The 23,817-nt window shown below is 37.9% G+C and overlaps 1 protein-coding gene across 18 annotated transcripts in view; it reads right to left on the bottom strand.

Moving 5' to 3' along the window:
* Positions 1 to 267: 267 nt before the first annotated feature.
* Positions 268 to 23,817, bottom strand: part of PUM2 (pumilio RNA binding family member 2) — a 106,193-nt gene continuing 82,643 nt past the window's right edge. For 9 of the 18 annotated variants that reach the window (XM_037894011.2, XM_043542213.1, XM_043542208.1 and 6 more), the window contains 8 exons: positions 17,147 to 17,414; positions 16,355 to 16,484; positions 12,797 to 12,931; positions 12,393 to 12,530; positions 6,863 to 6,988; positions 6,193 to 6,314; positions 3,523 to 3,715; positions 268 to 2,169 (listed from right to left, as the gene is read on the bottom strand). In XM_037894011.2, coding sequence (XP_037749939.1) covers positions 2,038 to 2,169; positions 3,523 to 3,715; positions 6,193 to 6,314; positions 6,863 to 6,988; positions 12,393 to 12,530; positions 12,797 to 12,931; positions 16,355 to 16,484; positions 17,147 to 17,414 — 1,244 coding nt within the window. In that variant the 3' untranslated portion in view covers positions 268 to 2,037. Of the gene's footprint in view, positions 2,170 to 2,988; positions 3,113 to 3,522; positions 3,716 to 6,192; positions 6,315 to 6,862; positions 6,989 to 12,392; positions 12,531 to 12,796; positions 12,932 to 16,354; positions 16,485 to 17,146; positions 17,415 to 23,817 lie in introns of all 18 variants that reach the window. The other 9 variants (XM_043542212.1, XM_043542216.1, XM_037894002.2 and 6 more) reach the window with 2 other exon arrangements.

Genomic DNA, 23,817 nt, shown 5'->3' with positions numbered 1-23,817 from the left:
ATTTTGATATGAACAGTAAGATGACAGAACTCTATATACAAGATTATACCACTGCTGGTTCTTTTTTCCTCATCATCAGAGCCTTACCATAACAGATTTATGTGATCAATGCTCAAGACACAGAACCCAATAGCTTGTAGATTAAAAAAAAGTTATGCCATCAAAATTAATGTTCTACACAAAATACTTGCTTCAACAAAATACAAGCACTTTCTTCATCTTTCAGAAACTGAAAGTAAGCTTTTTTCCAAAATATTTCCATAGGCAAAGGATTAAAAAGGATTTTAATTATACACATATGGTCACAATTCTGCCTTAAAAAGATCATTGGGAAATGTACATAAGGCCGCTTGTAAATGTACATCATCTTCATGTTACTGTTACAATGTCATATGTCCAGAGAAAAAATTGACAGTATCATACATATTTGCTTTAGGTTTGGAGTAGGCTATTCAAAAATACAGTACTCTTCTGTACAAAAAAATCATGCCACATTTATTAAGATGGAAGAAGCATTGGTTTCTCGGGCAACCAAATATTTCAGTCCATTTCTTGCTTACTATTCTTATTATCCTGACTTAAATTTTCAATTGATTCATTTCCCAAAATGTCCATATTAACAGAATCAACAGCTATGTTATAAAGAAAACATAATGTTTCTCACAATAGATAAAAAGAAAGCTGGTTCATATTTCTGAAACCATATAAAGATAGAATTTTTAAAAAATCACTCTTGATTTGTTGAAATAAATTTACATTATACAACACTATATGCCAAGGCAAAGAGGGGAGGGGGATATGAATATACACTAAAATGCAAATTTTTGTCCCCAAAGGGGGTAAAACAAATTACATTTACAGCATGAAGGTTTACAAATGTACATCTGTACAACCAAGGTAAGCATCACTACTAAATTAGCAAGGCTTGTAATAAACATCGAAACAAGAGATTTGTTTTCAAACTGTAAACTTACACCTATTAACTACACGTATACAATGCATATATTTATAGGAAGCAAAAAAGCTATCTGAATATTTAATCATGCTTACATGTTGAGCTATCAAGTTTACTGTTCAGTGGCCCCTTTTCTCCTCCATCAATACCTACTTTTTTGCATCTACTGTGAGAAAGCAAAATAAATGCTCAACATTTTCAAATCATGTCTTACAATTCTATATGCAAATTAAAAAAATACAAAACTCTACTCTTCCCGCATTGCAAAACTGACTGTAAAGTTAATGCAGGATTATTCTCTATTCAGACAGTACTTTATTTTATGGAAGTACCACCATGATTTTATTCCTCTACCTTGTACAACAATATATAAGTATATACATCACTTTTTTTTTTTTTTTTTAATACATTGCTAGAGAAAATATTAGGGCATTGCATTTTTAAAAAAATCATGTCCACAGCAAATGACAGATGCTTGTCTTTAAAGTTCCCATTGTTTTTTCAATCCCTATTTTAGTTTGCCGTGCCCTTTTTGCTATTTGGATAATATGTTGTGAACCACCAAAATACAACTTAACTTTGTAACATGTTAAATAATATTTATGCAGTTGATCAATTTTAATCTGGTATAAAAGACTCCACACGGGGGGGGAAGGGGGGAAGACATTCTATTTACAACTCTAGAAACCTGTTGTGCTGTGATAGTGGGTAGACCTACCAGATTGCAAGCCAGTGTATTAAAAGAATAATGTACTTTTTCCCTTTAAAAACTATTTTTCAGTGACTTTACAAGGTAAAAATTTACAAAATATGTGACAGCTATTTTGATACAATTACATCATATACAGGCATCCTGTGCTTTGTCAGCAGTTCAATCTGATAGGTCTCCGGGCCAGGGCTGGAGATATTTTATAATTCACTCCCCAAAAATATACACAAGAACAATAAAAATTTTACAAATGGATGAACAGAGTCAATAAATAGATTTAAAAAAATCAGAACATTTATAGTTAAGTTGTGGGTTTTGATAATTCACAATGAAATTTTTCTTCATTCAAGTTGCTGCCTGTATGTATGGTCTTTTACAGCATCCCATTTGGTGGTCCTCCGATTGGCCCCAGATCAGCACTGTTCTTCAGGTAATACTTCTCTAACTTGGCCAGTATGTGTTTGCCATAGGTATATTTACGCAGAGTTGTAATGTGCGGTCGAATCTACAAGAAGAAAAATCTAGTTAAGATTAACAGATTTTCAGATACAAGTTATCTACAATAAATTTTCAGAATAAGTTAAATATTTTCAAGTGGAGCCCTATATTTGAAACGTTAGAAAGTTTCTAGAAAGATTTCAAATTAGATTCTGAAGAACCAGAAGGCCAAGTGAGCCTTCTTCTTATTACAGGCATTTAAGCTTGTTTAGTACTGGCTATCTAAATGTAGTTTAATTTCTATTAAATATATTTGTCTTCAAGTTTTTGTTTATTTAAATGTGAAAAAATGAATTACTCAGAGCATGTCAATAAAAGAGAAAGAACTGTTGTTTGTTTACTTTGTTCATTTTTTTCTGTTATGTGCCAACACCAGGAAGGCAGCCATTCAATATGCCAGAGTAATCAAGAGTTCAAGCACAATTACTTCAATGGCTATTGAACAGGACACTAAAAAGGGTAGTGTAGATTAACTGTGATTTTCTCCATCTCTAGATATTCTCAACTAAGAAGCTTGTCTGCATGTCAAGGAGGAAGAACTAAGGCTACATCTACACTGCACGCTTCTTCCTCCAGCAAAAAGCAGACTGTGGCCACACTGTGGTGTGTGGCTAGGTGTGTCAGGGCAAGGCTCTGGCAGAGAGGCAAAAGGGGAAAGGCTCAGCAGCAGTTTTCCCCACTACCTCTCCCTCTGCCACAGCCTCTACCTGCTGCCAGAGGCTTTCACTGTGGAAGGGAAAAGCTCCAGCAGCTCCCCGCGCCTGGAACCTTTTCCTGCCACAAGGAACGACTCCTGCAACAGGGAGCTGCTGCAGTGTAGACGTACCTTAAGTGTGGAAATCTGGCATCTGGATTAGCAAGTGATAGATGAGGATGACTCAACCATTCATACTAGTGACTGCCACATGATGGAAGAAAATTTCAAAACTGTTGATTTTCTAAAATGTATACTAAAGAGCATTGGATAGAAAATTTTTATGTTTAATATAAAAAGTCAGGTTTATTTTAAAAAGAATAAAAATGAGATTCATACTAGACATAACTGTTAGGAGTTGTTTTCAAGGCTCAAAACATAAATCTGTAGAAACTAAATGAATTGTCAAAGATCCAATTATATCCTGCTTCACCAGACTATTAGACATTTAAAATAATTAAAAATAAAAAAAAGGATGTGCTTTTTATTTTATTTTACTAAGCCATAAATGCCCCCTTCCTGACAAGGGTAATGAACCTACAGGATAGGTGGCTTCTACAGAAATTCCGGTAACTTCAGAAATATGTACAAAGGAGAGGTGACAGGAAACGTGAATGTAGAGGAAAAAACCCCCCCAACGCTGATGAAGCTATATATATCATGTACCTTGTGCATTATAATCTTCCGCTGCGCAGGTTCAGCCATATCAATCATCTTCTGAACAACATAGTTGGCATATTGGTCCTTCATCATGGTGTATAAGGCACTGTGAGGACCATCATTCTGGCAACAAACCTCGTCAATAAGTAGAGCTCTTTCAGCACGAGATGCATGAGTTACACATTTTTCTACCACATTGCTGAAAAAAATAAGTTAATTGTGTTTTATAGGTTTAAAAGGTTTTGAATATTATTTTAGGATATTACTTTCTAATTTATTTGAATAGGGATTGGCACATCTGAGTATTTTATACATACATTATGACTGTGGTACTAAATATTGAAAGTGCATGAGATAAGCCAAAAGATTAATTTCCTTCGTTTTTAAAGGACTTTCTTTTTGTGTGGAAAAAATGCTGATAATCTGTACAGGTGAGTCGCATCGTACACATATTTAATTTACGCGAATTCAACTATACGCGCTCGGCAAAAAAAAAAAAAAGAAAAGAAAAGAAAAAGAAGATACCTGTAAATAGCGCGGGCGATTCCGCCCACCATTCCACTCAATGAGCATATGCCCCGGAGCGAGTGTGAGCTGGGAGATGTGAATCTGCTGTTCCCTCAGTCAGTCTCAGTTCCCACATGCCTCTCATAGCGTAAGCATCTCGCTGCGCTGAGTGTGATTCTAGTGTTTAAAGATACTGTACGTATTTTTTGTACAACATGGCCCCTAAACGCAAGCCAACTACTTCATCTGGTGCTCAACTGAAGAAACAGTGATCTGTTCCAACGCTGGAGGAAAATCTGGCTGTGTTGGACTTACTGAGAGACGGTGTATATCGGTCTCCAACGCAGCGCGTAAATATGGCCACAACGAATCTAGCATCCATGCCATCAAGATTCGAGAGAGAGAAATTCGTTAAGCTGTGGCATCAAGTGCTCCAATAATTGCTACAGTGACGAGCCAGGTGCGTGATAAGACTTTAGCGAAGACTGAAAAGGCATTAAACTTTATGGCTGGAAGACATGAACCGTAAACATGTGCCTATCGATGGCAACACGTTGCGAGAAAAGGCTCTTAGACTCTACGCCCTGTTCAAACCTCCCGCCGAAGAGGAACAGCCTTCTGATGAGAAGGAATTCAAAGCTAGCCAAGGTTGGCTTAACAGTTTTAGGAATCGCTTCAACCTCAAAAACGTGCAGACTACTGGTGAAACTTCATCTGCCAATGAAGAGGCAGCAAAAGTCTACCCCGAACAATTAAAGAAAATCATAGAAGAAAAGGGCTATCTTCCGGAACAAGTTTTTAATGCTGATGAGACTGGGCTCTTCTGGAAAAAAAATGCCCAACTGCACTTACACTTCGAAATCAAAAAGACAAGCCCCTAGCTTTAAAGCAGCTAAAGATCATGTGACTATGTTGTTTTGTGGCAATGCGGCTGGGCATTTAATAAAGCCGGGCTTGCTCTACAGGGCTGCAAATCCCCGTGCCCTAAAAGGCAAGAACAAAAATCTCCTGCCTGTGTTCTGGCAATCAAATAAAAAGGTTTGGGTGATGGCAGCATTATTTCTGGATTGGTTCCACAAGTGTTTCATTCTGGAGGCCAAGCGTTACCTCGAAGAGAAAGGACTTGACTTTAAAGTGTTGCTGATGTAGACAATGCTCCTGGCCACCCTGCAGCACTCCGGTTTGCACATAACAAAGTTGAAATCATCTTTCTCCCCGCTAATACCACCTCCATCCTCCAACCTCTCGACCAAGGCATGATTCGCTGTTTCAAGGCCACAAACACGAGGCTTACATTCTCACGGACACGTAGCGCTACGGATGCCGATCCCAATCGTAATGTGATGGAGCGTATAATGTACTGTATGGGCGATTTAATGAATTTTCAAGGGTAATTTTGACTATACGTGATTTTCACCTTACGCACTGATTTTACCCTAACCCCCATGTAAGATGTGACTCCACTGTACGTTTGAGATGGTCAAAATTAGAGCTGGTAGGAAATTTTCCAACTCAACATTCTTCTGCTGGAAAATGACTCGAGTTCCAAATATTGTGTGAAACCTGCCTGGTTTCCTACCAGCTCACCTACCCGTCTTCTAGGCAGCCCAAGTTTCCAGGCTCCTGACTCCTCACGCAGACTGATGGGGAGCTGAGAGCCTGAAAATCCCTCGCTCCCAAGCCACCAGCTCGTCGGCAGCCCCCTTGGTGGGCTTACGAGGAGCCAAATATCTGGAAGCCCCGGCTCCCAAGCTCATGTCTCCTTGGCAGCCAGGGTTCTAAAGGTCCCTGGTTCTACATCAGCCTGCCTAGTGAGCGGGCTGCTCTGGAGCCCATGCTTTCCAGGACCCACAGCTCTCCAAGGAGCTGGGTGGCTGGTTCCCCACCTCGCCAGCTCCCTGGGCTGATCTCTGGATGGGCACACTGCCCAGCTGTCAGACATTTTGTGGAAAATTCTGATGTGTTTTGTTCCACTTATTGGAACATTTTCTTCTTACCAAAGTCTTACTTTTTCACGCAAATGGAAGCTCTAGGCAAAATATTAATCAGCTTTGAACAAAGGCAGAAAAATTAAATCCTTTCCTCAGCAACTGACGTAAATAAGTCAATTCCAAAACAACATTAAAAAGGTTAGTGAACCTTTCTTTAACACTGAGAACATTGTAATACCTGGCAAATTTGTGCTGACTCAGAGCTAGAACTTTTCCTCTTATTTCTGAAACTATTTTACTCTTGTCTTCAGGACGACCATGCTCCAGCACATGTTGGATAACATAATTTCCATATTGATCCTGAAAATAAAAAGATTTCAGTTTTCTTATTGTGGTTCCGTCTGAGAAACTCATATGGCTTATGCATTTTTGTATTCACTTTGAGAACTACAACTGGTATGGGTGTAAAGAGAAAAAAATTAGTAACTGTAACTGATCATTACAAAATGATTAAAAGAGCACACCAGAAAAAACAAGATTTCACCGAGAATTATTCATGGTCCTTCTATGGATTTTAGGTCCAAAATCTGAACCTTGCTAAAACTTGTGATTTGCCAAGTAAAGACCATTATTTGCTAAATCTGTTTAAAATTAATTCTACACATTCACCATCAATAAAGCCACTGATTTTGTAGTGGTCATAAAACCTCCAAAAATTTCTATAAGCTGATTCTACGGATACTGTTAACTAACACTGTACCCTACATTATACCAAAAGTGCATAAACAAAGCTTTATCATCTCCTAAGCAATTAAGGAACAACAGCCAGTTATATAAAAGAAACTGAAATCTACAACAAAAAACAGAGCTGATAGTAACTTCATATTGAAACATAAGAGTACACTAACCTGCACAAGCTGTTCTGTGTGTTGATGCAATTCTTCTAAAATGGGCAAAGTCTGCTCAGCAGTGCAGTGCTCCAGAATACGCTGAATTACTCTGCAGCCATACGGATGAGTTGAAAGCACAAATACCTTAAAACAACAGGATTACAAATTTTGAAATTAGACATACTGAAGTTTACAAGTGTGCTGTAAATTACTTTTCAAAAGTGAGTTATTGAATATTAGCTATTTTTCAAAGTACTGAAGTCTTCACAGAAGTGGTGTCTTCCAGCATTAGAAATTTCAGCCTCCAAACACATTCAGAGCCAGAGAAAGTCATAAACACTAAAGATCTGTGCCTAGGACCCCAGCTCCTGGAGCCATCTGATTACATCAGTTCTCAGAGGCAGCAGAAATGTGCTTGGGGCATTACCCAGTCTGCTAAGCAGATACCCTAGCTACTGGTGTAAGTTTAACAGGGGTACTCTCACACAACTGTTCCTGTTTTTCTTGGTAGAAGGAAGGGGGCCACTTGCCACGACTACTACATCATTCACCACTACTGGCATTCACCCAAGAGTTCTGAAAGAACTCAAATGTGAAACTGCGGAACTATTAACTATGGTTTGTAACCTGTCCTTTAAATCAGCTTCTGTACCCAATGACTTGAAGATAGCTAATGTAACGCCAATATTTAAGAAGGGCTCTAGAGGTGATCCTGGCAATTACATACCGGTAAGTCTAACGTCAGTACCGGGCAAATTAGTTGAAACAATAGTAAAGAATAAAATGGTCAGACACACAGAAGAACATAAATTGTTGGGCAAAAGTCAACATGATTTCTGTAAAGAGAAATCATGTCTTACTAATCTATTAGAGTTCTCTGAGGGGGTCAACAAACATGTGGACAAGGGGGATCCAGTGGACATACTGTACTTAGACTTCCAGAAAGCCTTTGACAAGGTCCCTCACCAAAGGCTCTTATGTAAATTCAGTTGTCATGGGATAAGAGGGAAGATCCTTTCATGGACTGAGAACTGCTTAAAAGACAGGGAACAAAGCGTAGGAATAAATGGTAAATTTTCAGAATGGAGAGGGGTAACTAGTGATGTTCCCCAAAGGTCAGTCCTAGGACCAATCCTATTCAACTTATTCATAAATGATCTGGAGAAAGGGGTAAACAGTGAGGTGGCAAAGTTTGCAGATGATACTAAACTGCTCGAGATAGTTAAGACCAAAGCAGACTGTGAAGAACTTCAAAAAGATCTCACAAAACTAAGTGATTGGGCAACAAAATGGCAAATGAAATTTAATGTGGATAAATGTAAAGTAATACACATTGGAAAAAATAACCCCAACTATACATACAACATGATGGGGGCTAATTTAGCTACAACAAATCAGGAGAAAGATCTTGGCGTCATCGTGGATAGTTCTCTGAAGACGTCCACGCGGTGTGCAGCGGCAGTCAAAAAAGCAAATGGGATGTTAGGAATCATTAAAAAAGGGATAACGAATAAGACGGAGAATATCTTATTGCCCTTATATAAATCCATGGTATGCCCACATCTTGAATACTGTGTACAGATGTGGTCCCCTCATCTCAAAAAAGATATACTGGCATTAGAAAAGGTTCAGGAAAGGGCAACTAAAATGATTTGAGGTTTGGAACGGGTCCCATATGAGGAGAGATTAAAGAGATTAGGACTTTTCATCTTGGAAAAGAGGAGACTAAGGGGGGATATGATAGAGGTATATAAAATCACGAGTGGCGTGGAGAAAGTGAATAAGGAAAAGTTATTTACTTGTTCCCATAATATAAGAACTAGGGGCCACCAAATGAAATTAATGGGTAGCAGGCTTAAAACAAATAAAAGGAAGTTCTTCTTCACTCAGAGCACAGTCAGCCTGTGGAATTTCTTGCCTGAGGAGGTTGTGAACGCTAGGACTATAACAGGGTTTAAAAGAGAACTGCATAAATTCATGGAGGCTAAAGCCATTAATGGCTATTAGCCAGGATTGGTAAGGAATGGTGTCCCTAGCCTCTGTTTGTCAGAGGGTGGAGATGGATGGCAGGAGAGAGATCACTGATCATTACCTGTTAGGTTCACTCCCTCTGGGGCCCCTGGCATTGACCACTGTCGGTATACAGGATACTGGGCTGGATGGACCTTTGGTCTGACCCAGTATGGCCCTTCTTATGTTCTTATCTATGGGCAAATCCACAAGAGGCCCATGACATGATGTACCTAGGGTCTCGGAGAGTCTTCATTTGCACTGATCACATTTAAGAAAAATATTCTTTCACTCATGTTTCCTAATCTGGAATTTTATGTATTAACTGGATATTCTGTAATCTTATAAAACCGTTTTGAAATTCTGCAACTGATTATGCTACAAATTTTGTATTCCATCACTGTTACATGCACATACTTTAAGTATATATTAAAAATATACAGTCAAATCTTTGGCTTACTCTGGTTACTTAAATTCTTATCCAGACATGTCCTTGAAGGTTTGATTTAAGGGCTTAAATTTTTAGGTGATGGCCAGGATTGAACACAAAGACTTATATCTGGAAGTTTTGATTAATTAATTAAGCTAAAATTAATTAATAAAGCTAGCCTGCAAATTATTAAATTATCAAATTACTGATCAAATTGTAACCACCTAAAGGATAATAGGGTTATAAGGAATAGTAAGCATGGATTTGTCAAGAACAAATCATGGCAAACCAACCTCATTTCCTTTGACAAGGTTACTAGCCAGTGAATAGGGGAGAAGCAGTAGATGTGATGTATCTTGATTTTAGTAAGGCTTTTGACACAGTTCCACATGATATTCTTATAAGCAAACTAGGGCAATGTGGTCTAGATGAAATTGTTATAAGATGGGTGCACAACTGGTTGAAAGACAGTACTCAAAAAGTAGTTATCAATGGTTTTCTGTCAAATTGGGAGCGCATATCTAATGGGGTCTCGCAGTGGTCAGTCCTGCGAGATTCAATATTTTCATTAAATGACTTGGATAATGGACTGAGGAGTAAAATTTTCACATGACAACAAGCTGGGAGAAGTTGCAAGAGCCATGAAGGATCGGATCAGAATTCAAAACAACCTTGACAAACTGGAGAATTGGTCTGAATTTCAATAAAGATGAAATTCAATAAAGACAAGTGCAAAGTACTTCACTTAGGAAGGAAAATATCAAATGCATTCCTACAAAATGGGGAGTAACAGGCTAGGTGGTAGTACTGCCAAAAAGGGATTTAGGGGTTATAGTTAAGGCTACATTTTAGTCATGGGTATTTTTAGTAAAAGTCACAGACAGGTCACGGGCAGTAAACAAAAATTCACGGCCTGTGACCTGTCCGTGACTTTTACTAAAAACACCCGTGAATAAACCTTGGCCGTGGTTCCCAGCCAACGTGAGCTACGAAGCCAGCACTGTGGGTGGAGACAGCACACAGAACTGTCTGGCCATGCCTCTGCCTAGCAGCTGAGCAAGGGGGATGTCACCGCTTCCAGGGAGCCCCCCAGGTAAGCACTGCCCAGAGCCCACCTCACCCATCCCATGCCCCAACTTCCTGCCCGCTCCCACACCCAACTCTGCTGCAGGGGAAGGAGGGGTGCAGTGGCCGGAGAGTGCCCAGCAGCATCCAGTGTGCCTGGCGCAGGGGCTGTCTGAGCTGCCCCTGAGCCAGGTACAAATGGCCACTGCAAAAGTCACGGAGGTCACGGAAAGTCATGGAATCTGTGACTTTCTGTGAGCTCCGTGACAAACTCGCAGCCTTAGTTATAGTGGATCACAAACTGAATACGAATCAACAATGTGATGCAGCTGGAAAGAAGGGTAATATCACTGTGGGGTGTATTAACTGGAGTGTCATATGTAAGAGAGGTAATAGTCCCGCTCTACTCAGTACTGGTGAGGCCTCAGCTGGAGTAGTGTATCTAATTCTGGGCACCATACTTTAGGACATGTGGATAAACTGGACAGAGTCCAGAGAAGAGCAATAAAAATGATAAAAGGTTCAGAAAACCTGACTTATGAGGAAAGGTTAAAAAAACTGGGCATGTTTAGTACTGAGAAAAAATGACTGAGGGGGGACCTGAAAACAGTCTTCAAAATTTGTTAAGGGCTGTTATAAAGAGGACGGGGATCAATTGTTCTCCATGTGCACTGAAGGTAGGACAAGCAGATATTGGCTCAATCTGCTGAGAGAGATTTAGCTTATATAATAGGAAAATCTCTCTTACTAAAAGGATAGTTAAAGCACTGGAACAGGCTTCCAAAGGAGGTTGTGGAATCCTCATCATTTTAGTCTTTTAAGGACAGATTGGACAAACATAGGTCACAGATGGTCTAGGTTTACTTGCTCCTGTGCCAGGACAGGGGCCTGGTCTCGACTTCTTGAGGTTCCTTCCAGCCCTACATTTCTATGATTCTATGAAAGTTATCTTCTGTTGTACAACACTTTTGTAATGTATTTTTCATTTTTTCAATTACTACATTATATTGCACCTGGAATAATGCATGATTTGCCAATAAATAGCGTTATAAAGGGCCTCTATTTATAAACCACTGAAACCAGCCCCTCCACCCTTCCCCCCATCAGACTTTGATGTAAACAGTGAGGGGACTCGAAAAGTGAAATCAGCCATCATTTTGTAAGTCATGGTATTGCTATTCACAATAAAAGGTTAATATCACAGGGGAAAAATATCCATCTCAGTATAGTAAAGTGCATGAGAGAGAATGATATGTTGGAGATATTGTAAAGAAATGTGTACGGTGCTTCACTAAAATAAAACCTAATCTGTCTGAATTAGGTATATTTTTCAGACTAGACAAGTACAAGGTGGTCATACTAAAAGTTTATTTAGCTGCAGTGATTTCTGTATTGTCTTTAGAACAATATTAACCTTGGCATATAATTTTTTGGAATAATGACCAGTGTCACCTTTCCTATCAGACACCTCTACTAATCCAGGCTCAGAGAACATTTGATTGAATTTAATAAAGGTGTTTTATTAAAAGTGATTAGAATCAGGTGGATAACCTTGGAAGAAATTGCTACTACTTAAGGTAAAGCACATAGGAACAGACAGAGGAGAAATAAATCTCTCTTTACAAGAGAGTCTGGTAATAACTGCAGTTACTTCTATTGCCATGAACAGAGATCAGAGATGGCCTTTGGTTAACTGAAATAATAAAGTATGACAAAGGAAACCTGATCACGTCAGTCTCTAAACTGGAATGAAAAACTTGACAATAAGTTAAGTGTTTCTGCCATCAAATTCATAGAGGATCAGATGTACTCTTCAGAGGGCCTCATTCCCAATATACTCTCACTCTATGTCATATTAACTATGTAATTCCAGGGTTTTATTTTTTTCAGTTAGGACAAAAAAAAAAGTGATGTTACATGCTATGTTAACTTAAACGAGACACCAATGTGTTGATAAACGCTTGTTGGTATTTGCAAATTATACAGCTATCCTTGGGTCAATGATGCAACTCCTAGAGAAAGTAGAGAAATTAATAACATTACCTGTCCTTTGAAAGCATCAATGATGAACTGGAGTGACTGTGGCTGGACACATTCAATGCATTTTTGTACAACATGGTTTCCATTTTGATCTTTCACACATTTCAGAACATGACCATCCAACTCTTTCACCATTTCATTCTGCAAAAAATAAGGACACTACTAAATTATCCACTTCTCTACACTGATGCGGTCTCAGCAAAACTGCATTTTCAAATGTAATATTCAAATCATTATGTTCACTGTAAACCTAGCCAGATTATCTTTTTTATCTGAAGAATTACACTAATAAAATATTCATTTTATTTCAGGCATATGTCACAATATAGTAAAAACTGAAAATCTTTAGAGAGTACACAATGGATTTGTTGAAAATAAATAAAAAAAAAAATACTGTTCTAACTTACAATTACCTGCTGGTCAGGTGAGATAGATTCTAGTGCTTTCTGAATAACCCGACAACCATACATCTGTAGGGCTAATGGCAGAACATGACCACGTATGCGTGTTGCTAGGGCTAACTTTTGATCCGGGCTTCCAAACTACAAGAAAACAAAGATGCTGTTAAATGAAAGCTGATGCATTGCAGTATGATGATGTTTATTTGGCAGAAATCTAACTGTCATAGGGCTTGTCTCCACTTACCAGGGGATCGATGTGCAGCGACCGATCCACGGGGACGGGAGTGGGGGATGTTGTCGATTTAGCAGGTCTAGTGAAGACCCGCTAAATTGACCGCCAATCGCTCTCCCAACGACTCTGGTACTCCACCGGAACAAAAAGCACAAGGTAAGTTGACGGGAGAGTTTCTCCCGTCAACCCAGCACAGTGTAGACACCGCAAAAGGTTGACATAAGGGGCAATCCTTTGCAATTTAACCACAACATGTGATCCCAATTTGCCAATGAATAACATTTTCAATGTGCTCTTTCAATGTCTCAGATTTGGTTCTGTCACTGCATGGTGACAAAATCATTTAAATAAACCTAATAAACTTAACAGATGAGCTTTTTTATAGGTCACAAAAGGGCAGTAGCAGAGAAAGGTGTCACCTCTGGAGTGGCTCACTGAGGCCTCAAATGCCATGGAAAGCTCGTTGGTACCTTGCACACCTTGGGAAAGTTTGGAACTGTCTAAGACCCATGAAGCAGAGCCAAAGTGTACCAGCACACTGGGTGTTTAGGTAGCTGAGGACAAGTACAAGTGTCAGGCAATTTTACCTGCATTTAGTAGTTGACATTGGAACCCCTTAGCTGTATCTATGGATTAGTGCTGTCTTTCTTGGGAACATTTCTGGGGCTAGGCCTGAGTCAATTTACGACACCAAGATGAAATAACTACAAATGACCAACCACCATCTAATGTGACCTCCTACATAACACGGGTGGTAACATTTCAGTCAATTCTTGAGTTAAGCTCAATAATTTGTGGTTGAACTACAGAACACCTTTAAGATAACATCCAGTCTTTGTTTAAAGACTAAGTGAAAACAAATCTACACCATATCCTTTGGGAAATTGTTCCAACAATTGTTTTCCCTGTTCAAAATTTGCAGCTTATCCCCAATCTGAAGTTTTCTAGCTTCATCTTTCAGCCATTGACTCTGGTTATGATTTTACCTACTACATTAAACAGCCCTATAGTGTCAGGTATCTTCTCCCAGTATATGTATTTAGAGACCACAGTCAAGCTGCTTTTTATCCCTCTTTGAAAAATTAGCAGATTGAAAGATGTTCAGCGTAAGATGCATTTTCCAGACCTCAGAATAATTCCCACAGCTCTTTGATGAACGCTCCGTAGCTTTTCTAACTTCACTTTTAAAGAAGTATAAACACCAGAACCAGACAGTACTTGAACAGTGGTCTGAAATGCTTTATACAGAGGGAGTATCACCTGCTTATGCATTCACATTTTTTGTGAGCCCTTTCAGTCACAGCACTGGACAGAGTTCATGTTCAGCTGGTTATCTACCATGGCTCATAAGTTCTTTTCAGAACCACTGCTTTGTCAGGATGCAGTTCTATACCCTGAAAATATCCTTCTAATTATGCACCCATGATTTTTTGGCCATCTCACTTTGTGGACTAATCTGCACAAGGAAAAAGCTGGAGCACATGGTACATAGAAACTGCAAAAGCATGCAGACTGAATGTGCAAGGGAGCGCTGCATTCCTTTTCAACACCCCATCCTGGCTGCTCCTGCAGCTCTAGGGTACCTCCTCTATTTGGAGAAAAAAAAAACCTTGGAAAGCATAGGAGCAGCGAGAAGCAGAGGCAGCTTGTAGAGGTTAGATACTGTGATGGCATTCTGACTCAGTGGGTGGGCAAATGAGTATGGAAAGAATTTAAGCCTAGACCTATCATTCTGCAGAGATCATTTTTACTGGGGGAAAAGGAAAAAGAAAAAAAAAAAAGAAGACAATGGGGGATATGAGCCGGCAGTGCAGCAAAGCTATACAGGGAATTTGGATTCAGAGAAAGAAGATGGAACAAATTATCCCAACTGCACAGAACTGTCATTGAGCAACTTTTAAACAAAACAACTTTATTGGGCTGGGGTTGCAGTGGAAAGTACATCACAGATTTAAGTGTAAAAATCCATATAAGAACACTGTATGTTAACAAAAACAAGAATGAGAAACCAAGAGAAGCTGAGTTACAGTAAAAATAACTACAGGTTTTTAAACTATGGAGATACACAGTTAAGGGTCACCCAAACAAACACACCTTTATCCCACTAGCAATTAACTGAAAACAAGCAAATTTTTAAAACAAAAATGTTTTAATTCACTATATGAGTATCTCAAAGTTTTTCTTTTTTTTGCCTCCTGATACTAGCTTGTGATTGTTGCTACTGAATGACATTGTTAGGGTCAATTTTCAATGTATTTATTTAGATATACAAGGAATTATTCTGGAACACTGCCCTGCTTGCCATCACAAAGAATTAACCTGAGTATGTGGAGAATTAAAATAAGTAGGAGGCATAATTGTGAACCCCCAGGCTTTGACTGTGTGCAAACAAATTATTTTAGTTTAAACATGGCCATGTATGCACAATAAATATTTTCACTGAAAAGTTCATAAGGAGTTTTTTTTTTTTTAAATCATGTGCAGTGTTATTCTTCATTTACTGACAGATTACAAAAATCTAGTGGGTGAGAACTGCAAGCTACATATGTTATAGGAGAATCTGTTGTGGACCCTGATCAATAAAGGATTTTTAAAATACTGAGAAAAAAAATTACCAGATTTTAAGGGTGAAATTTTAAAAAATATACATTTATTTTATTTTACATATTGTGATGGACACTCATATATTTAGGTATTAGTTTAAGCAAATTGCTGCGATGTTTATTTTAAAAATGGCCTTAGAAGGCCTAAACAAACATTAACACTTCAAAGCATCAACTAAGGATCTCTACATAGCCGCACTGAGCAACGCAACAGGACTTCTATGCTCCTATCTATAATAAAGTGGGTCTAAAACAGTATTTCCTGAACTGCCTCTCAACACGTTAAAACTTCAGGCTAACTGGTTTAAAAATAGTTCACCTGCGAAATGTGGATGAAGTAGCACTGTTTTTAAAGCAATTTTAGAAGTCATCCCTACCGAGTCAAGACAATTTTTTTTCTAAGTAATAAGGAAACTACTGTGTATCCCTACAACCAGCAGGCAAACTGCACTCACCCTACTTCCTGAAACACGATTATAGCCTAAGAGTGGAGAGGATAACAACTGTCAAGAGGACGGGGCCATGCCAGGACACCACCACACAAGGAAAATCTCTCCCACTCTTTTTGGGGAGCACTGAAGAGAAAACACTATCGAGCACCCTTCAGTATCAAAAAATTAGGTGCTATGGTAAGTGTACAATATCTGTTACCATATCAGAATAGAACCTTTAAATAAACACAAGTCTTTTAGTGCAGGCACACAAATACTGACTAAAGTATATACTTACCTCGAAGAATTTCTGTATTACATAGTTTCCAAATACATCAGTCATCAACTGATATGCTGCTTGCAGAATCTCAGCAAATACCATCTGGCGTTCAGCTGGAGTAGCTCGTTCTAGCTTTTGCTGTATGAATCTAAGTGCAAGAGAAATTTATATGCCATTACCTAAACAAAGGGAAAACCTCAACTGCTACGAATCACAACATTTATTTTGATGAGAAATCAAACCACTAAAATCAGGACATTTAATTAGACTATATTTAGAAGGAATACTTTCACTAATAGTTTTTAAAATATAAATATAGACGTATTTCAGAACAACACTGATGATTAACGTTCCAATAAAAAAATGGCTGAAGGGTAAATTGCTCTTGACTAATTCTTCTAGCAATTTGTTACCCTACCTATGGCAGACAAAATGACAATTAAGTAGCTGCTGTGGTACTACTGAAAAATGTATTTGATTCCAGATTCCAGTCTTTTACCAAGGTCTTTCTGATACTTAAGAGAACTCCTAAAGTTTAGAAAGACTGATTCTATATTGAAAATATTTTTTACTTAAGAATTGTACATTTAGCTCCTTACATAACGTATGGTGAAAATCTTCCTGGTATGAAGGGAGGCTAGTGTAAGACTTTCTGCATTACTTAAATGTAGCTCTATTCTAAAAACTGTTGCTGTAAAAATGATAGATGCTTCACTGTGGGGCAACCACAAATCCACATTAAAAATGAAATGCTTTAACTCAATTTATAAATGTTATTACTTCAATTATAAGCTTCACTACAACATTTACCTCGAACCATGCTGGTCTTGAGAAAATTCAACTATATGTCCAACAAGGTCTCTTAGTTGAAGGTTAGGGAAGCGATTATTTCTGAAATCTTCCAGCAACCTACTGCGTCCAGAGGGCATAATATCAGACCTACTATAACGAAGACGTGAAGGAGGGAAGAGTTGGCTGCTGGAGCTAAAAAGACTGGAGGTACTCGTGGCACTGCGATACTTTGCTTCTGCTCCGGGTGCTGCAGAGATATAGCGACCACTACCATTTGTCAGCCCTCCTACAATGAAGCAGCTTTATCAGTACACAAGCTTTAAAGAAAGTAAGCAACAATAAGAACTGTACTAAAACTGTGTATGTTTTAAAGAAAAATTGTCTTTTTACTATTCAGTCACCTCAACTGAGATGATATAGTTGGTTATATTCATAAAAGAAATAAAGCACACCCACCACACCTCCTTTTTGTTTTTTAAAGTGAAGGGGAGGAGGTAGAATAACTTTCACTGAAACAATCTTATACAACACGTGAAGTGCTGTGTATCTAGACAAACGTATAGAAACTTTAGAATTGGGAGGTCTCAGCCCAATGACCCCTGCTCACAAGTGGCACTATCTCACAGTTGGCCAAAGATCTGAATAGGCCACAGAAATTGAACTATCCTTTATCCTCTACGGTGCTACTGTAGTCAGTTATGGCAAAGTGGCAAGGCATTTTGGGGCCCTTGTGCTGCCATTGCCCATGCTGTACCTGTTCTGTGGGGAAAACAGAAGACATCAGCATCCCAGGCTTTGCAAGCACTATATGTATGTGAAAAATTTTTTAAGATAGAACATTAAAATAGTTCTGCTTGAAATATCTTTGTTTTAGGGTTAGTTAAACTGAAGTTCATTTAGAAATGGTAATCCCTCTGCTGGCTACCAATCCTCTATCATACCAAATCTCAGCTTCTCCTCAGCACCTTGAGAGCTCTATATTCGTCTGCCCCTCCCTCCTAATATATGAACTGATCTTGCTTTGTGTAGTGCCTGTTTCATGCTTTGCCAGTATTTTCACCTACAGCTATCCGACTGTCTTCACCTCACAAACCCATCAGCATCATCTTCCATGCTGCACCCAGCATATTATCACCATAATCGAATACCAAACAACATATATTTTAACTGCTACTTTATGATACATAAAAGGGATACTGCTACTTTAATACAAATAATAAATAATGAAAGTCACATTTCTACTTGAAAATCTTGTACCTACTATACTGACATACACTAAAAAAAGGGGTGGGGAGGGGGGGAGCTACATCACTTTCAATGTTTTCCCTGGAGTTAGAGAGGGAGACACTATCTCAGACCCTTATTAGCATCACAGGAGAGCAATAACCCCCCCACTCCCAACCCCCAAATCACTTATTTTTTAAAAGGAATTTCAGTATGTGCTGTAAAGAAGGGTGTTCTATCAGGAAACCGATTTAAAAAAAAAATTCAAATTGACTGTGTCCTTTAAAGCCACAACCAAGCCTTTGTTTGGTAATATTTTTCTGACCAATCTACTAGACCAGGCAACCAAATTATTACAATGGGCTGGTAAACATTTATAAAGTCTCCCAGAGTCTTTTCTGAATGGCCAGCTGAGTTACTGAAGCTGTATGCAAAAGATTGAGATATATTAGTATATCCGGAGTCATTTACATTACATTGGATATCACAATGAGCTAAAAAGGGAAACAAAAGGTACGTAATACTAATTGTAAAGTAAATATTTAAAGGAATAAGTAGTTTAGGTCCCTAATTTGATATATAGCATCTCAAAATGATATAAAAAAGTGCTCTAGTCTCAAGGTGGTTTTTTTTTTTGTTAAAAATCGACTACTTTATTGTTATGAAGTTACCTGCAAAATCCACATCCTACAGCTACCATTTATATGACTTCTATATCAGTATTTCCAGAAATGGGCTCACAGATGATGATGATAATAATGTAAAGGGTACATTATTATTGTTCTATAGGTCAAGATGGATGCAGGGAAAGTTTATGCAGTGAGACTTTTTTTTTAAAAACAGCTAAGGATTGAAAAAATCATGCTTTTAAATAAAAGAAAAGGAGTACTCGTGGCACCTGAGAGACTAACCAATTTATTTGAGCATAAGCTTTCGTGAGCTACAGCTCACTTCATCGGATGAAGTGAGCTGTAGCTCACGAAAGCTTATGCTCAAATAAATTGGTTAGTCTCTCAGGTGCCACAAGTACTCCTTTTCTTTTTGCGAATACAGACTAACACGGCTGTTACTCTGAAACATGCTTTTAAATTTTATCCTTTTCAGCTCTAAGTATTTACAATACAAGACTCAATCTCATCACTAGTTTAAGAATAGTAGAGTAAATCTAATGCCACAAGATTTCAGCAAAGTTGGTTTAATAGCGATGTGAGTGCAGCTTTACTACAATGTTGCCTCCATAATAAGACTGGCAGGATTTAAAATTCATGTTACTTCATTACACAACTATTCTCTGTAAAGTAACAGGATAGTTTTGAGTAAATGCTCCTGTATTTTATGGATCTAATTAGCGCACGCATACAAAGATGGAATTGTATGTGTGAATTAGGAATAATTTAAAACACATACTTTTGAAAAACGGGGCCCATGAGAGCATAATCTAGGTATGACAATTTTTCTGTTTGTTTAACTTTTTGGGTAAGCTGTCTAACACAAGTGTATTAATAAATTTATATAGCAAAATTTCATCCTTAAGGATCTCAAAGTACTTTACAATCAAATTTTATTTGGAGAATTGTCTCCAGAAACCATTTGTTTTATTTTTAATATTGTAAACGAAAAGTATATACTAACTCATAGGAAACAGTAACACCCACCGAATTACCAACTCAAAACTCTGCTGAAATAATGTCTTGAGAACATAAGAATGGCCCTTACTGGGTCAGACCAAAGGTCCATCTAGCCCAGCATCCTGTCTTTCGACAGTGACCAATGCCAGGTACCCCAGAGGGAATGAATGGAACAGGTAATCATCAAGTGATCCATCCCCTGTTGCCCATTCTCAGGTTCTGGCAAACAGAGGCTAGGGCATTCTATTCAAGAATTATCCTAGCTATGTTTATCTTCTGACATACGACAAGATCGTAGCACAACTTGGTATGGGGGAAGACATATCTCCATCCCTTGATAGTTGATCAGCATGGAGAATTTGTCAAACTTCTGTAGCACTATTTTTTCTTTGCTAGGAGTTACTGCAAAGTTAAAATAAAATATTGGGGCATACTGATTGGTTGATGAGGTGGTTAGCTTTGCTATTATAATGAAGTATTACATCAGAAGGAGCGTTCTAGCTTAATAATAAAGGGAATAGACTGCAAATGAAAAGCACTAAAATAAAAGCAGTCATGGATATTTATTGTATAACTATATATTTTTGCTCATTGTGTTGGAACAGATACAAAGATTGCTCAGCTTTGTACTTCTCTCATCTATTCTACTCAGACATTCTTAGTGCACAAAAAATAAAATCCAACCAATACCACCCGCAGAAGTGCATCCCAGCTATTATTATAGTCCAGGACACCTTTCAGTTATTCTCCTCACAAAAATTTATTGTTTATAGCACTGTAAATTCTTCAAAACTGAGAGCTAGTTACTAAAGTCCTTCTGGTTACCTTACTATGTCAGGTTTGTTCTACAAAAATTCAAAAACCATGTTTATTTTACAGATTCCAATACCAAAACAGAGGTCAAGTAGGCCAATTCTTTTAAATGAATTGGCCAACTGATACATAATGCATTGCTCTATTCATTAAATGGATTAGACAATGACTAGCTTTCAAAGCACTATCTACAAAAGTTTGCCGACTAATCTCCCAGGTCAAGTTTAGAGACTGAACTATTAACAAGAAGTGAATCTAACAGGATATCATCTAGTATGAGATCAAGGGCACAGTATGCCTAATATGGTAACAAAGAACACATTTTTTTGTTACCACCTCTGATTTTACATAAGGGAGATCTTCAGTATGGTAAAATAATAATTGGGCCAATACAAATTTTAAACAGTCCTATGAATATTAAGTAAACTACTACTATCTAACTTAGATAGTACACATTATTTCATGGAACAGGAAAAAAATGAAAAAAGAATATTTTAAAAGTCCAGTCTCTCCAATTCCTTTAGATATCAAGAAAGCAGTTAATACTTATTAAATTATTTGTTCAAGAATTTCTCCCCACGAAGTAAAACAGCTCTGCCATACAACAGCTGTTGTGTTTAAGTGTGGTTAACAATCTTACTTTCTAACGTAAAAATACATTTAATTATTTAACACAGGGGTTTTTTTCTTGTTTTTTTTTGTAATAAGGGAACAGCCCCAGCTGATCCTCAGGTAAGAGGAGGTCAGCTCTATTTTTCATCCGCTCAAGTGAAAATGTAAAGGACTCAAGTATATACAGATTTTTCATAATTTATTTTGTCTGTATTTCAGAAATGAATTCAGTGCTTATGATGCCTGGTTTACAGAAGTCCTCTGCAGTCAAGGCGCTACACAGTTCCCCACATGGCCTGACAGCGGGCCTCGACTCTCAACCAGACTGACTTAAGGCCACTTCTATGATAAAGATAAAACAGCATCAGCAGTTCAGGCTAAGAAGCTTTGCCTGGACCACATGGACAAAGCATAGCTTCAAAACTCTGCTCTGGTCTAGAATACTTAAAACAAAAGTAGTCCCAGTGTTTTAAACATGGCTTAAAATCAGTTGGGCTCACAGTTTTATCACTGTGAGTGAAAGAATAGTTCAGTGTCCTGCATCATTCAATTCACAGCCTTTCTACTGAGATTTGCTATTAGAAAGGAGCTGTTACAAGCAACCAGTTTGTACTGTGATGGCTTGACAATATGGGACAAATGATTAAAATAACTCAAGTGAGCTCACACTTTGTCAAGTGGGAAAGAAAGGAGTTGGTGGCAGGAAATTGAAGATTTTAAAATAGCATTAATTTCTTGCAAAGGAGCAGTTGGTTGTTTAGGCTGTGTCAACACTATAATTTGCAGCAGGGTCTGAAAAAGTATAAACCATGTATGTTTCCACCCACGGTTGCAGTGGTGTGGACAGGATCAACTGAGTCCCAACCACCATTTTAAGAGAACAGGAGTTAAGTGTAGTTAATCCTGTCCATACCAGCAGGCAGGACAAATGGCTTCAACACCAGATCCAAAGGGGGATTAGAGCTGTGTTTGACAGGCATTATCAAAATACAGATGAAAACTGCAGTGCAAACACAGCCTTAAAGTATTGTTCTGCTCTGAAACATGAAAAGTAAGAATGACTTCTTCCTTAAATCTGCTTTCTATTTGTATTGAGACATATCTGTTTACTTCAGTAACAACTTTTGCTACTTTTTGTACCTGACAGCACTACTGAGTCAACATAGCTTTCCAAGAGAAAAATCAATAAAACAGGTAACTAAATTTCAACTGCAGGGCCCCCTTTATGTTTGTGCAACGCCATTAGAGACAATCTGACTGCAGCAGTGTAACTGAATCTTCATTACTGTTAATTATGAGAGCTAAAAAGAACACAATGATTTTCAGATTTTAAGCTGATTTTGCAGGACAGAAAAACAATTTTACATGTAAATTGATCGTATCTGATCTGGAAATGTTTGAGACAAAGTAAGCATGGAATCTCATGGTCCATTTTATAAAGTCACTTTTCAGAATATAACTTTATGGTCTCTACATACTATTTAGCCATTAATCCAGAACACTATTTTAACAAACAATTGTGCTTAGCCCACATTGTCAGGCAGACAGTCTAAACTGTTTAAATCCTGTGTTGAACACAATTTTGATGACAGGTGTAATCCTTGATACTGATGGCACTTATATATTTTCTCAAAACTGGAAAGGCTCCTGTTATTTAACACAGTTCACTAAACATACAGATATCAAATTTACGTATATAAATAATGCTCCTCAAATTTTGGATTTAAATTATAGCTTTCATTATTAGTGAAAGCTCTAGTTAAAAACTGCAAAATGGTTTCCTCGATAACACCATTGTCAGATGCAATTGTCTGAAAAGCTTCCATTTGGGCTGAAACTTTCCGTGCTTGATCTCAGCCCAAAAGGTGCACTTTATAGACATAAAAAAAGAAAAAAGGTTAAAAAAAAATCAAGTGTGCTAAAATGTCCCCTTACCCATTTTTTATTTAGAAAAGTCAGGATATAACCATAAAGTCATACTAAAGGGGGACACTAAATTGTAAATGTATTGTATATTTCAATTATGCTTAACATGAATACATATACCACTTAAACATTTCTTGCTTCAAGAAATTTCTATTTCCCTAGAGCTTCAGTTCTCAAATCTTCCTGTTTTAATTTGTACCAAAATATAAAAGTGTACAGGGATTAAATTGGCTACTGTCTGCATGGATGGACGACTGTGTACAGTAGTCAATGGGGCCAAGTGAAATTCATTCTAATAGTTATGTGCAATCATGCATCCAAATGTAGAAAACCACAAAAATTTACAGCAAAAGAGGAAAAGGTTTTATGAAGTAACCCTGAATTAAAAACAGGATCTTCCACAAATATACCTGTTTGTGGGTTTGGGTGAGTGTGGTGTTAGTGGTTTTAAGATCAAGCCACCACACATGTTCTTACTGGATCAAA

Source organism: Chelonia mydas, chromosome 3, assembly GCF_015237465.2.
Source record: "Chelonia mydas isolate rCheMyd1 chromosome 3, rCheMyd1.pri.v2, whole genome shotgun sequence".
NCBI classification, from domain to species: domain Eukaryota; kingdom Metazoa; phylum Chordata; order Testudines; family Cheloniidae; genus Chelonia; species Chelonia mydas.
Note: the sequence above shows the minus strand (reverse complement) of the source record. Positions and strands in the feature narration are given on the sequence as shown.